This window comes from Coregonus lavaretus, assembly GCF_964263955.1.
Source record: "Coregonus lavaretus genome assembly, contig: HAP1_SCAFFOLD_3511, whole genome shotgun sequence".
In the NCBI taxonomy this organism is placed as follows: Eukaryota; Metazoa; Chordata; class Actinopteri; order Salmoniformes; family Salmonidae; genus Coregonus; species Coregonus lavaretus.
In genome coordinates this window covers 19,780-35,239 of record NW_028166500.1, presented here as the reverse complement: position 1 = coordinate 35,239, position 15,460 = coordinate 19,780, and the positions used below count along the sequence as shown (strand labels likewise).

Sequence of the window (15,460 nt, the reverse complement as noted above, 5' to 3'; positions counted from 1 at the left end):
TTCATATCAATGGGAGAGATAGTAGTTTATTTATATATCAGCATCTGTTGCATTTCTTTCAACATCTCGTTTGGTTCTTAACCTGGCTGACACTAGTAAGGTATGGTTATTTTTGTAGGACTGTTTAAAAATAACTATCAATACAAATTCATCCCAAGAAAAGAACATATTCAAATGTATTTACACTAAAAATACAAAATATTGCAAATAAACAGTACAAGTGAAATACAAGAACATTAAAATGTATAGGTCCGTCACAAGTCTTTTTCACTGAGAACAGAGCACATAATGCTGAGGTCATAGCAGACATCTCTACAAATATTTGTAGCAAGCCAAAGGTCAAATGCTACAGTGAAGCAAAGTTGAAGGTCGAGTTCCTACCCGGCTACATGGGCAGGTGTTGCATTGCATCAACCAATGGTTGTGTGCCATGTCATCAACCGTGCAGTCGGGCACCAGATTGCTAGATCATTTGATGTGGCTAACTAAAATGTGAAATACCTATACAGGCTTTCTATGATCTGGCATACGTCTGCAATGTAGTCGGCCAGGAATTCGTCCAAAGACATCGAGACGAGAGTGAATAGGATAGAGGATATCCACAAGAAAACAATGAGAATGGAAAGAAACCAAACCCATTTAAAACAATATTGAAACAAAAATCCAGAAACTTCACTCGTCAAACTGTATGATACTGTCCCTCCAGTGTCTATAATACAGACACTAACTGTATAAGCCTGTATAAGCTGTAGCAATATAATTCACTGCGTAAAATCAGAAAGACAGTACTTATCTACAGTGCCATTATATAAGAATATAGTTTGTATTTTCACTCCCTATTTAAAACCTTATTAAGTAGGGCTGTGACGATACCAGTATCGCAAAACATTTTCCATGGCAAAAATGAAAAAAACGAAGCAGACTTCACTCGTTGATCCTTTAAAAGCCTGCTGCATGTAAAATATTGTGTGCTATAGCTTGAAATATAAATAAATGTGACTCTGGATAATGACATAATGATGTTTGTTTCTAACATTAGGGCTGTTTTCCTAAAGAAGTTCAATCCACTTAGTGTTTTGTTTCCTTGCCATGGCACTAAATGAGTATCGAGATACTGGTATCGTCCCGGCCCTAATATTACGGCTCTGCTATGTAAAACAGTCCACATGTTCAACAAACATAAGCTTAACAATTATGCAATGGGAGACAATCAAATACTAAGTACTTTACAGAAAGGAAAAAATGTTGCAGAATATAGCTCCAAGGAAAGTGTTGTCAGTTACTGAAAGTTGTCATTATGAAGATTAAAAGTATGCCTATCAGAAGTTCAGGTGAGGTCTTTGAATACACACTATAGCTCAGCAATTTGTAGAGTAGTTGACAGCAAGCGCCAAACTGAACCTCAGACCAAGGCATTAATATGATGCAGGTTTGCACCAACAAACCCATACAACCATGAACTGTCCCTGTTGTTTCTCTCTTGTATTGACTCCATCCATTACCAACTGTATGTTGTTTGACTATGATACAGTACACTTCCATTCTGTGGGCTTTTCCCTGTACAGACTAGAGGCCTTAAAGAGGAACACCAACCTACATCCTGAAGCATTCAACCCCATGACGTGAGATGCTCCCACCAGCCTACAGTATAATGAAAATAAGTGCATTTGCATTAAATTATCTGGTAATTTCTCCTCAGTCCAACACCCCAATGCCATAGATAGACCAGTGAGTGCTGCTCTCGACTGCAATGAGGGAGTTCAATTAAGTGCACCGGGCTATGGCCTGTGACGGGTAAAAGCGGTGAGGGAGGAGCACCCTTCTCAAATTGAACCGTAATCTGCGCCACTCGGTCATGTTGTCAACAAGGCAGCATCCCACTGGGCACAGACGCCAAATCAACATCTATTCCACTTTGGTTCAACATAATTTAATTGAAATGACATGGAAACAATGTTGATTCAACCAGTGTGTGCCCAGTGGTGCATCGTTCAGAAACATACATATATATTTTCCATAAAATGTTTGAATTTTCAAACTCATTTTCATTGGGAAGGCAGATAAAGCCTTCTTCTCAAAAGCAATCACCTTTGCATGTAAAAACACAGAACCCTACTCATTACATCACTTTTGTTTTGAGCCGACTTCGCGGTATGCCAAAATGGAACACCTGGCTCACGTCCGGGAGGCAGCCCAGTTCCAAAACAAATGCAATCAATGCTGACCCGGTTCACACGGGGCATTAATCGAATCCCCTCATTGTCTCTCGGAGTGCTGTGAACAGCGGTGAACATGGATGTCACACTGCTCACTGGCGCCCTTATGTGGAGCAGCACAGGGCGATCTGCTGCACCTTGGCCAGCTCTGTAAGCAGCAGCTTCATGCGGTGTTTGAGCTGAGGCAGGCGGGCCAGAGGCTCTGGGGGCTCCAGCTCTCCTGTGTAGTCCAGCCAGCTCTCCAACACTGAGGAGGAAAGATGGAACACTGTCAATTACTCATGTTAAATCCACAATACATAGCTGAGAGGTCATTATTAGGGCGGCAGGTAGCCTAGCGGTTAGAGCATTTGGCCAGTAATCGAAAGGTTGCTGGTTTGAATACCCGAGCCGACAAGGTGAAAAATCTGTCGATGTGCCCTTGAGCAAGGCACCTAACCCAAATTTGTTCCAGGGGCGCCATACTACTATGGCTGACCCTGTAAAACAACACACTTCACCTATGTGGCAATAAGAAATAGGTTCATTTATTGTGGCTACAATTTTGTGATGGATAAGAAAGAAGCTACTGTCTTCAGTTGACTTGTTTTGCTTGAAATTCTTTCTTATTCACTGTACATATACAATCTGTGGCATTACAAAATGCTTCCTTGCTAATAAACAGAAAACAGAGGGGCTATGTTGTCTCACCATCCAGCTCCCTCTCGATGAAATCCATCCTGTGAGTGACCTCGTCCTGTACAGCATCTATGTGATCCAGCAGGTTGATCTGCCACTGGTGCTGCTGGCCACTGCCATCTACGTCCCCTCCCCCACCGCAGCCAACACCCTCCTCCCGCTTCACCTCAGCCTGGCCCCACCGACCAACATCTGAACCCTGGAGACATGGGAAAGAGGATTCAGTCATAAAGTTAACTTTTTAGAGTATCAACCACTCTATAGTGTATGTGGGATGTATAGATAGATAGATGGTACAACATATATAGACAAGACAGGTAGAGATAGAGGTGTTGAAGACGAATGTCTGAAGTCTGAAACAGAACGGACCTTGGTGCGAGTGTTCAGGTGTGTGTGGGCTTTGGGCCTGGCTGTCTCCAGCATGCCTCCATAGCGCTGCTCTCTCTCCAGCAGGTCCTCTGTGCTCCTCAGGCTGTCCTCCAGCTCAGAGCCCCTCCGTGTGGTCTCCACCACCAGCCTCTGCTCCACTGCAGGGTAGTATGCCCGCGGCTTCTGGTAGCAGTGCTCACTCAAGATGTACGAGTCCTGGAACGACTGGTAGGGTGAGGAGGAAGACGACGAGGAGGAAGAGGAGGCTCGGCTAAGCTTCTCCATGGCGGCTGACATCAGAGCTTCTGCGCCCCCACGGGCGAGACTCTTGTGGTCCCTCTCGGAGCCCTCGTCTGTTGGCGCGGGAGAGGGTGCTGCATCTGTGCCCGTCCCCGAGCCACCTCTCCTCCAGGGCCTCTCTGCCCGCTTCCAGGGCTGGCACCACAGCTGCAGGTCCGGGTGGGTCTGGGTCCTACAGGGGCACACAGGGACAATCAGACTCCATCCAGACCGTATACATTTCATAAGGATATTAGATATTGATTCATATTAGTGTATAGTTTTTCCATTCTATTCAACACTACTTACTGTAGGACGCTCATCTTGAGCTGGAGGCCATTGAGCACCTCCACCACACGCTGTACGTCTCCTAGTAGCTGGTGTGTTGCTGCAATCTTCTTCGCATTCTGGTGGGAGTAGTTCTCATCCAGGAAGGATAGACCGTACATGTGACCGCTGCTCAGCCAATCACGGTCATAACGGTACCGCAGGCTTTGCCTCTGACCTGGAACAGAGGTCACGTGATATCATAAGTGTGATGGGGAAAATGTACAGTGAAAAGTTAATATTCAGTTTAGAGTGATTAACAATGTTTGCATATTTATATATTTTCCCTTTCTTGTAATACACGATTTCTAGCATTCTATTTGTGACACTCATTTGTGTCTGGGATGATGGTCACTAGACTTGATACTGAATGTTATGGATTGTTCTCATATCTGTTGATAGTGATTGAAGCCAGAGCTACTGAAGATACAAGGACCGAGGACACTGATTATTATTTGATTGATGACATTATAAACACTGTGATTCTGTAGCAGCTGGCAAAGTCATTGCCTTTTGTTTCGACTTCCTACAAGCCTCTCGGGCTGGTGTTTAGAGAACATTTGGTGCCGTCTGATTAGAGTAAAAAGGTCCTGTCTCCAGGAGGCCAGTTAGACATTGTCTCTGCTTCTGGGCTGGAGGTGTCTCCCTGTTGTAATTTGTAATAAACCGGATTGATTTTTGATTGACTTTACCAAGGACTGCTCTCCTTTTTGTTCACCTGGAAATTCCTATTACAATAAGACACATCCACAAAAACCACAGTTAAATGTACTGGCTTGTCTTGTTTTGTGTTAACCCCCCCCCCTCCCAAGTAACCCCAAGGAGAAACCGGAGATGGAGTTTCTAGCAAGCCCAGTTGTGTGTTGCTGGCTCTCACCTGGTGGGTCTCTGCAGATGTAGCAGGCATATTTTTCTGGGACGTTGTCCTCCAGGAGGCCCATGCAGGTGCCATGCTGCCAGCACAGACACTCCTCACACTGAGGAGATGAGAGACAAGGCAACACTATCAAACTGAGTTTTCCCCCTGCTGCTAACTGTTGGCCTGAGCTTGCTTTTAAAGCAGAGTTGGGCTAGGCCTTTAGTTAGGTGCAGTTTGACAAATTTGATTGATTAAAATGATTGAGAGACTAGTGGATTGCCATCAACATTTATTTCAGTCTCAAGTATGTGTATTGGAGGCAGGTTAGGGCTAGTCAGGTAAACCCCCAAGACAGCTCACCTGTATCATGAAGTCGTTTTCCTCTTCCGCCTCACAGACGCAACGCACAACCTCCTGACTGCCTGTCTCCAAGGCAACAGAGCCCAGATTTAGGGGTGGTGTAGTATTGTCCAGCTCCGCCCCCAGCTCATCATCACTCCACTCACAACTGTCAGTGGACCAATCACTGATGCTATCCTCATCTGGAGGGGAAATCAAGGGATGGAAGGGGTTAACTAATAAAGACAATCCTGGTCATGGTGACCCTAGTCTCTTTTAGCAGCATTGTAAAACTACATACACATCTATATTTCCCCCATGAGCTGGTTTCATACCAAACAGTATATTTCTCAACGTAAGTCCCCAGGATATATCATCTGGATGTAACTGATGTGTTTGATCTAGAGATTATTGCAACACCAGCAGAGAGAGCGAGAAAGAGTTCTCCATGGTAGAAATATAGGAGGAAACTATAGATCATTTCATCTACAGCATTGTAACATACAGTATATCCCTTATGCATAGCTCCGTGAGTCGTACATATAACAAACTGATTAGAATAAAGCAAGCCATAGCAGCAAAGAAAAGGCCCCGGATTCAATCAATAAACCATAGAATCGGTCCTCAACTGTGACAACAGGTCTAGTTTGTTTGCTTGTCCAGCCAGAAAGTGTGGAACATGATTAGCAAGATCGGTTTGATACAGAATGGAAAATATACACAGGTAGACGCAAAGAACAAATTACTTATGGACTGAAACCAGGCAAAGAATAATGGCAAAGGGGAGAGAGTGACACACACTCATAGACATACACAGACACACAATAATACCCACCATCCACGTGCATCTGCTCTGACTGGTTGTATCCGGGCCTGCAGTGGTAGGACTCAGGCTTGTGATTGTGTGAGAGGGGGAATTTGAGTGGCAAATTCAATTTGGACTGAAGAGCGAATATTGAGATGTCAATATTCTCCTCACTACCTGTGTACTCTGTTAATAAAGGGGAGGGAGGGGGAAGCAGACGCAGAACAAAATATGTCAACCTTGGAAATGCTGATGAGGACAAACAAGAGCTACTATTTTTTTTTGGGGGGGGGGGGGGTCAAACAGACAATATATGAAACAAAAAAACGATTGATGTTCACAGCTGAAGATACTATTATGGGTGTGAGAATATGTCCTTAAACAAAGACAACAAAACGGTAAACTTGTGTCCACAAAACACCTCTACTTGAGTGTTTCTGAGAGCTGAACTGGCCAAAACAGTCTAAATAAAGTCTAATTGTGTGTGAATGTACACAGTGAATAAACCATCCTCTTAATACTGTGGGTTATAACAAGTGTCATCCACAGATCCACACAGAGTGAATTTGAACTAGGTCAATAGACCAATAGTGGTTCAAACTTGGTTACAAAAGTGCAGTCACAGTAGCTTGTGCCTAGCAGTAGAGTTCACACAGATTAGTGAGATGGTTAATAAAACCATAATAAAGGCCTGTGTTTTATATGAACCAAACATGAGCCAAAAGATGTGTAAATCATCAGCCAGTGATGCAAACAAAAATTAGCAGCGGCTATTTGACTGATGAAGTGACGTAGGTCAGTAGTGAGGACACAGCAGTTGTAGTGCTACTCCCACACACAGCCCCACCCCTACCACACTGCATCCCACTGCTGGCTTGCCTCTGAAGCAAAGCAGGGTTGGTCCTGGTCAGTCCCTGGATGGGAGACCAGATGCTGCTGGAAGTGGTGTTGGAGGGCCAGTAGGAGGCACTATTTCCTCTGGTCTAAAAAACATATCCCCAACCCCCCAAGGCAGTGATAGGGTGCAGTCTTTCGGATGGGACGTTAAACGGGTGTCTTGACTCTCGTGGTCACTTAAGATCTCATAGCACTTATCGTAAGAGTAGGGGTGTTATCCCCAGTGTCCTCGCTAAAGTCCCAATCTGGCGGTCACCTAACCATCCCTAACTTCCAATTGGCTCATTCATTCCCCTGTAACTATTCCCCAGGTCGTTGCTGTAAATGAGAATGTGTTCTCAGTCAACTTACCTGGTAAAATAAGGGTAAAAAGAACACACCACACCTACCAAGCGGCGTGAATGAAATATCTCAGGGGCCTTCCCATGGCCTGAATGAAGCGTTGCACATGCAGCCTAGCTAAAGCTATATGACAGGAGCCCCATGCAGAACAGTAGGATTACTAGGGTCTCCTTACCAAACTTGGCCTTCTTTTTCTTCTTTTTCTTCTTCTTCAGATTAATGCGAAGGAAGTCCCTCTGTTTCTTATCTTTCAGCCGATCTCGTTCTTTCACCAATGCTGGAGTGACACAGGGGGAACCAAGAGTTAGGAGAGTGCTCTAGAGTCTGAAGGCGTGTTCCGCCACCACAAACACTGGAGCATGCACAATTTCTCAATAATCCTGTTGTGTCATGTTAAGAGAAAGTGAATCTTTGATCAGAAATCAGCAAAGATAGCTACACATTTGCTCAAAGCCAAAGGCCTATTTAAAGGAAAAATCCACTCAAAAACTATCTTTGGGTATTTTTTTTCATTAGTCCACTGTTGATAAGAGTCCCAAAATGTTTTCAAGAAGCAAACTGTCACCTGCCACATCATAATGATGTGTTTTGCGTCATTTAATGCTTTCTCATCATCATGATGTGGCAAGTGACACTTTGCTTCTTAAAAGTCAATACCTTGAACACTTGACTGCTGACATGTATTAGGGAAGGGAAAGGGGGATACTTGTCAGTTGTACAACAATGCATTCAACTGAAATGTGTCTTCCGCATTTAACCCAACCCCTCAATCAGAGAGGTGCAGGGGGCTGCCTATTAACAGTGTGGAGAAATGGAGAAAAAAATACCAAAATATAGTTGAGTGGATTTTTCATTTAAGCCTTCTCTTCATGTCTTTCCACATCTTACACAGACATATGTCCATACCACTGCTCTCAGTAGTCTCTGTCTCCACCGGTCTCTGTCCATTCCTGTCCAGCTGGTTCTCTTTGCTCTTCTCCCTCAGTAGAGCCCTCTGCTGCTGGCGCTGGGTGTTGACAGCAGATGGAGCTGATGTGCGTCTGTTCATTGTCTTGGCCTCACTACGTGGAGACGGGGGAGTTCTAGTAGGACTGTGCACAGTGGAGTCTGCCAGGCGTAGAAAAACACAATACTATGACTAAAACCGATTTCCTCTTTGGGTGAATCTATCATGTAGCTATGGCCCTTTCTTGACACTTACGCATTGAGGCGGAGATGGTGCGTCTCCTCTTAGGACTCTCCAGAGAGTTAGGGGAGGGGTGCTTCTCTGAGGCCCGGGTATGGACGCTCCTGGTGGGGCTGAGGTCGTCCTCTAGCTGCTGGTCCTCTCCATGGTAGTATTTCATGTGGTAGTGAAGCAGCTTGGCCTTGCGGAATGACTTGGTGCAGCCTACAGCGCTGCATTTAAATGGGTTGTGGTCCAAGTTGATGGACAGGACCGGGGGAGGCTGGTTTTTGATCACTCTGTACACTGAAAAAACAATGGAGAAGTGTAAGAGAGGATGGACAAACAGCTAGGAGTAGAGAGACACTTATGTAAACTGATAGACTGAATGATGTAACAGAGTGCAGGGCGAGAACTCACATGGCTCTCTGCTAAATCTGTTCGGGTTGTGGAAACCCTGCTTCCTTATCGCTGGAAATAAAGACACAGACCATATAAACTGACAGTCACTGACTGACGACATTCAACACAAATTAAAAACTGACAGTCACTGACTGACGACATTCAACACAAATTAAAACATTCCACTTAGAATTCTCATAAATCTAGTTTCAAACCTTTTATACTATTTTAACGACTTGTGAGAAAATAAACCTCTAAAATGGACAGAACCTCTAAATATGAGTGTACTGACCGCTTCCATTCATTGGAAATATAAGGAGGCCTTTTGGATAGTGATTTTCTGAAAAGTTGTGTGGCCTTACGTTTCACTGGGAGGACCAGCAGTGCAGGTTTGGAGCTATCCGGTTGGCTTGCTGCCTTCTGCTCCACTCTGTCATTGGTGGGGATAGCTGAGGGTAATGGGACAGACACTGGCCCGGTCTGTGTTGACATCTGATTGGGTGACTCAATGGGTGGCTTAGTTTCATTAGGTGAACTCAGGACTGTGTACACAGTTTTTATTTCCTCCTCTTCTTTCTTTATACCTTCATTTAAATTATGAGTAGGCCTCTCCTCACTCTGTCCTCCGTCTTCTTCCACTTTTACTCCAGTCGGGTCCACAGTGGCTGTCATGTGATCCCTGAGGTTGTTCTGTCCTGCATGTTGCTCTATATCCTCCTCCTGCTTAACTATGGGTGGTATCTCTTTGGTGACGTCCCCCTCACTATCCTTCCTCTTGGTCTTCTCCTCCCCCTCCCTCTCGTGCCAATCATCTTCATCATCACCATCCTCTGTGTCACTGTCCCCCTCCTGGTCAGAGGTACTGCGTCTGGTTCTTTTGTTCTTGGGGCCGTATTCCTGAGGCCTCTTGTCTCTGCCATTCTGGGGCTTCTTGACTCCGTTCCTCTCAGCAGACCGAGTCTTCCCTCCTCCTCTCTATTTCCACGAAGAGAGGGGGATGAAAAGAGAGGAAAATTAGGCAAAGTACAACCCACAGAAACGTGACCCTCTGCATGGCAAGCCAACACAATATGAACAGATAAATGCCCTTTGAGCAGGCACAAACAACTATTTATAGTCCCTGATGAGAGAAGGAAACAAAGAGCTCACCTTTCTGACAAAAGGCTTCACATGGATCCCCTTCACCGTCTGGACGACTCCATCATAAAACTTCACGGTGTAAGATGCTGAGGGCAAATGGAGATCAGATGGATCACGTTGATGCTGAACAGAATCCATAAATCTCTTCAATATGCATATGAGTGTACTTCCAAACCACTCACCATCTTTATTCACTGCCAAGACCTTGGCAGGGTAGAAGCGGCAATCAGACCAACTGGCGAGGACCTTGTCATTCACATGAAATCCCTGGACAGACAGATGAAATGAAGTGTCACTGTCAAACATGGATCCAGTATCAGCCTGAGCAAATGAAATCCAATAGAAGTAGGCGGAGCAAACAGAAGGCCAGGTAAAGCTAAGTAGAGCAATCAGTAGGAATATAGTAGGGAGAATAAGTAATTAAATAGAGTACATCTCTTACAGGGATAGGACAGTCGTCCAGCAGTCCCTGTCGTCTCAGCTGGATCCTCTCTACAGGTCTCAGGTAGGGGCTGGTCCAGTCAAACCACTCGTCATAGCGGTGGCTCCACTGACGGTAGTGGATCAGGACCTTCTCGTCATCATAGTCAATCTTCTCTATGTTGGCCGGATACCTAGGAGCAGGGGATATATACGAGAGGGGTGATTGAGTTGGGAGCAAAGGAACTCAACTGGAAGACAAGAGATAATTGGTGTATAGGTAATAAGAGAGGATAACAGAGAATAGCAGAAAGAGAGAGAAAGAGACTGAAAAGGAGCTGAGGAAAGCAACAAAGAGATAGATTGCAGGTAGAGAAAGACAATGTACTGACAAAGAGAAAGAGTGAGAGAGGAACTGAAGCGTGACTCACCAGTTTTTGAGGGCGTCTCTGGCCTCTAGCGTTGCTCCCACCTCAAACGTTATTCCTCTTCTGTTAGGGGGTGTCTTGCTCATCGTGTCCACATCCACCTCCTGCTGACAGGCACACATACAAAGTTCTACCTGGTTAAACACCAGAAACACATCATTCTAGTACCTAAAATGCTATGGTGCAGCTCCTACATAAGGTCATAGCAAAAATAACCAGAGTTGCTAGAGACTGGCTTAGAGCGAACTGGCTTAGATAGAAGGACTGACTCCATAATCAGTAGAGAATTTTGTCCTTTTTCTTAATTTATTTTGATCAGAGTCTACTTGTTACATAATGAATCACATTAGGGGAAAGTGAAAGCAAACATTGGTGCTAGGGGCCTTAGTCATTTTGGTGAGGGGACTGCCAGGAAGAGAGGAGAGAAAACAGGATGAGGCTTGACTATATGGATGAGAGAGAAGGGAATTACATAAATACAGAAACAATAATATACAGTGCCTTCGGAAAGTATTCACTTTTTCCACTTTGTTATGTTACAGCCTTATTATAAAATGGATTAAATCCACACACAATACCCCATTTGCAAATGTATTAAAAATAAAAAAAAGTATTCAGACCCTTTGCTACGAGACTCGAAATTGCGCTCAGGTGCATCCTGCTTCCATTGACCATCCTTGAGATGTTTCTACAACTTGATTGGACATGATTTGGAAAGGCACACACCTGTCTATATAAGGTCCCACAGTTGACAGTGCATGTCAAAGCAAAACCCAAGCCATGAGGTCGAAGGAATTGTCCGTAGAGCTCCGAGACAGGATTGTGTCAAAGCACAGATCTGGGGAAGGGTACCAAAAAGGTCTGCAGCATTGAATGTCCCCAAGAACACAGTGGCCTCCATCACTCTTAAATCGAAGAAGTTTGGAACCACTAAGACTCTTCCTAGAGCTGGCCGCCCGGCCAAACTGAGCAATCGGGGGAGAAGGGCCTTGGTCAGGTAGGTGACCAAGAACCCAATGGTCACTCTGACAGAGCTCTAGAGTTCCTCTGTGGAGATGGGAGAACCTTCCAGAAGGACAACCATCTCTGCAGCACTCCACCAATCAGGCCATCATGGTAGTGTGGCCAGATGGAAGCCACTCCTCAGTAAAAAGGCACATCACGGCCCGCTTGGAGTTTGCCAAAAGGCACCTAAAGACTCAGACCATGACTAACAAGATTCTCTGGTCTGATGAAACCAAGATTGAACTCTTTGGCCTGTATGCCAAGTGTCATGTCTGGCGGAAACCTGGCACCATCCCTACGGTGAAGCATGGTGGTGGCATCATCATGCTGTGGGGATGTTTTTCAGAGGCAGGGACTGGGAGACTAGTCAGGATTGAGGCAAAATGAACAGAGCAAAGTACAGAGAGATCCTTAATGAAAACCTGCTCCAGAGCGCTCAGGACCTATAATAAATATAATAATATGCCATTTAGCAGACGCTTTTATCCAAAGCGACTTACAGTCACGCGTGCATACATTTTTTTTTGTGTATGGGTGGTCCCGGGGATCGAACCCACTACCTTGACGTTACAAGCGCCGTGCTCTACCAGCTGAGCTACAGAGAACCACAAGACCTCAGACTGGGCGAAGGTTCACCTTCCAACAGGACAACGACCCTAAGCACACAGCAAAGACAACGCAGGAGTGGCTTCGGGACAAGTCTCTAAATGTCCTTGAGCGGCCCAGCCAGAGCCCGGACTTGAACCTGATCTAACATCTCTAGAGACCTGAAAATAGCTGTGCAGCAACACTCCCCATCCAACCTGACAAGAGCTTGAGAGGATCTGCAGAGAAGAATGGGAGAAACTCGCCAAATTCAGGTGTGCCAAGCTTGTAGCGTCATACCCAAGAAGAGTCAAGGCTGTAATCGCTGCCAAAGGTGCTTCAACAAAGTACTGAGTAATGGGTCTGAATACTTATGTAGAAATGTCTAAAAACCTGTTTCTGCTTTGTCATTATGGGGTATTGTGTGTAGATTGATGAGGGGAAAAAAACAATTTAATAAATTTTTTAATAAGGCTGTAACCTAACAAAATGTGGAAAAAGGGGTCTGAATACTTTCCGAAGGTACTGTATGCCATTTATCAGACGCTTTTATCCAAAGCAAATTACAATCATGCATGCATACATTTTATATATGGGTGGCCGACAGAGGGAATCGAACCCAGGACCCTTGGCGTTACAAGCACCATGCTCTACACACTGAGCCACTCAGGACCACACGAGGGGATCCCACCAGGCATGGGGGTTGTGGGCGCGGCTTAAATCAGTCCGGAATTGGCAGCAGAGAGAAAAATTGGCTGTTTTCCTATTTCCTGCAATTCTATACATTTTTGCCATGGCTAAAATGTATAGAACATTATAACAAAACCAATGGGGACCCCAATCAGGGCCCCTGGTCATGTACCCTGCGTGGCCCATCAGTAATCCAGCCATCCCAAAAACACTCCTAATTTCTCCCTGTGTCTAGATTATATTTAGGCGATTTCTAGTTCTCAAAGATGATATTATTCAAAAATATATAGGTCTGGGTTTAGTCATTTAAGTTTACACTGAAAGCGTTTTTCCATCCCGAAAATGTATTAAATAATTTGGTGTGCCACTGCTAAATGAATACAGCGGAAACACTGGTGGAACAATGTTGGCAGTGGAATTTAGCCCCAAGTCTAAAAGGTGTGTTGAAAAACTATAGTTCTAAGCTATATCTTAGTTTGTTTCATCCAAAGACACGTGTGAACATTGTAGAAACTTAACTTTAAGGCATTATAGAGCATCCACAAAGTAGTCATTATCAAAAGCACTACATAGACGCTTTATAAGCAAGCTACATAAAAGGTGACGTAAAATTCCCTTACATCTGGTGCTCTTCCAAAGATGGCATAACCATTGACACCCTTCATATAGCTTGATATTCGTTTTGAATGATTTCCAAAGGACTTTAAGGGTTTATGAACCCTTTATGATATCAAATGTATCTGAACACTTGGCAAAGAAACCCCTATATGCCTAATGTCTACCTCAGATCTCAACCTATGGCCACCTGCTTGCTTCACAAAGGATGCTACTTAAATTGAGGAGATGAATAGAAACCGGTCATCCAGGGCATACCAGCACGCAAACCTTCCTCTTTGAAGCTTTTGCATGCAACCCTTATGAAAGACTCCATCGATTTTTACATGAATACTGTCTAATCCACGTATTGAGCATCTTTCTTCAGGCAGTAGCCTAATAAATGAGGTCAAGTGCCAGAAAGCTTTCGAAGATGTGGGCAGCACGCTGTGAAATTCCGACAGTCTATTCTGTATTTTTACATGAATGCTGTCTAATTCACGTATTGAGCATATTCTGCAGGCAGTAGCCTAATAAACGAGGTCAAGTGCCAGAACACTTTCGAAGACGTGGGCAGCACTCTATGAAATTCCCACAGTCTATTCTTTATCCCTATTTTTTTGTCCACCCGGGGTGATCACAAAGTGTGATGATTCATTATAATTTTGGCAATTTTACTAAAATGTTCATGTTGATGATGAAATTTGCTCAAATAAAAGATATGCACTGCTACTCAAACCGGTCCATTGTCTGGTCCATTGCATAGCGTTACATTGTTGTCTCGCGCCCTGGATACTTTGTATCCTCTCTATCCCAGTCAAACACAATCATTTTCAAAACACCAGGAAACACAACATTCTAAGCATTTCTATGCAATACATTATCCTACTTTGGGGAGGCCAAACTCACCTTTGGGGAGAGACTTTGAGCATATTCCATTTCAATGCAACCTAGCTAGTAGCCGGATATCTTCACACTACTTGGCAAACCACGTGTTCTGGTCAGGCGAACATTCCACGTATTGAAACAATGGGAGACAATAGCAATGGTCTCTGAAATTAGATGAAGCTAGTTATGTAGATAGGCCAGTTGAATAACACGAACCTACCGTAGGGCTATGTAGGTTCAATAAACACACCTATTCCGACAAAGCACTTGTGAATGAATAGGGTATTATTATTTGTTGGACTGACGTTGTGTCGCTCAAAACGCACGGAAGCGACCACAATCAAATGAAGCAAATGGCGCGCAATACACATCTGTTGTTTATACTACACCTGATAAAGGGTGAAAATAACCTTCAATTTGGACCTTGCAGCCTCAACTAAAGGCCTACTAATAGTCCATGGCTTTAAATGTACTATGTAGCCTAAGAATAGAAGCAGAAAAAATATCGAAACATAGCCTAATCCTGCCCTGCTATGCCATGTTTTTTATCCCCATAATTTTGGGAGCGCTGTCTGCTCGTTCTGCGTTTAAGCAATCACGCAGCATCCACTCAAAAGTGAGGCTCAAATAAAATGCGTACGATTTTATACAATTCACGACGGCAAAACTCGCGTTTGTTGACTACTTTCTGAAACCTTATTGTCCGATATTCTGTAAGGAGTGGGAGTGTTCAATATATTACACTGTAGTTCGTCAGTGATTTGAACAAAGCTAATTGGTTAAGGGGTCTGATTGGGGCGGGCTTTAGAAATCTTACAGGCCATTCAGGCTGTCATTCATAAGGTGATCGCGGGGCCTCTGTAGGCCACACTTTTCTTACCGTACTAAATACTGCATGGAAATAAAGCATTTTGAACTTCCCTGCAGCTGCCGAACCCGCCAGAAAAACAATTACGAGTCAACCTTACGCCAAACAGTATAAACGGTATAAGATATCCATAAGGCAAAATAAATCTACATTACAAGTCATTT

At 44.3% G+C, this 15,460-nt stretch overlaps 1 protein-coding gene across 1 annotated transcript; it reads right to left on the bottom strand.

Annotated features, from left to right (window-relative positions):
- Positions 1-8: 8 nt before the first annotated feature.
- Positions 9-14,810, bottom strand: LOC311114633 (PHD finger protein 20-like). Its single transcript, XM_084189875.1, has 17 exons — positions 14,450-14,810; positions 10,670-10,770; positions 10,261-10,432; positions 10,001-10,085; positions 9,828-9,904; positions 9,041-9,653; positions 8,697-8,747; positions 8,313-8,582; positions 8,018-8,218; positions 7,287-7,388; positions 5,903-6,058; positions 5,089-5,270; positions 4,747-4,846; positions 3,852-4,047; positions 3,264-3,735; positions 2,907-3,093; positions 9-2,463 (listed from the first exon to the last, which is right to left on the bottom strand). Exons 1-17 carry the CDS (start codon positions 14,477-14,479, stop codon positions 2,321-2,323), a joined length of 3,138 nt encoding a protein of 1,045 aa, XP_084046001.1. The 5' UTR covers positions 14,480-14,810; the 3' UTR covers positions 9-2,320.
- Positions 14,811-15,460: the final 650 nt, after the last annotated feature.

Bases quoted from the DNA above. Each gene is read 5' to 3' on its own strand.
- LOC311114633 (XM_084189875.1), bottom strand. From the start codon at position 14,479: ATGGAATATGCTCAAAGTCTCTCCCCAAAG. The intron at 5,271-5,902 runs GTGGGTATTATT...TTTCCCCTCCAG, and splicing joins AGAGCAGATGCACGTGGATG to ATGAGGATAGCATCAGTGAT. The intron at 2,464-2,906 runs GTGAGACAACAT...TTTCCTCCTCAG, and splicing joins CATCGAGAGGGAGCTGGATG to TGTTGGAGAGCTGGCTGGAC.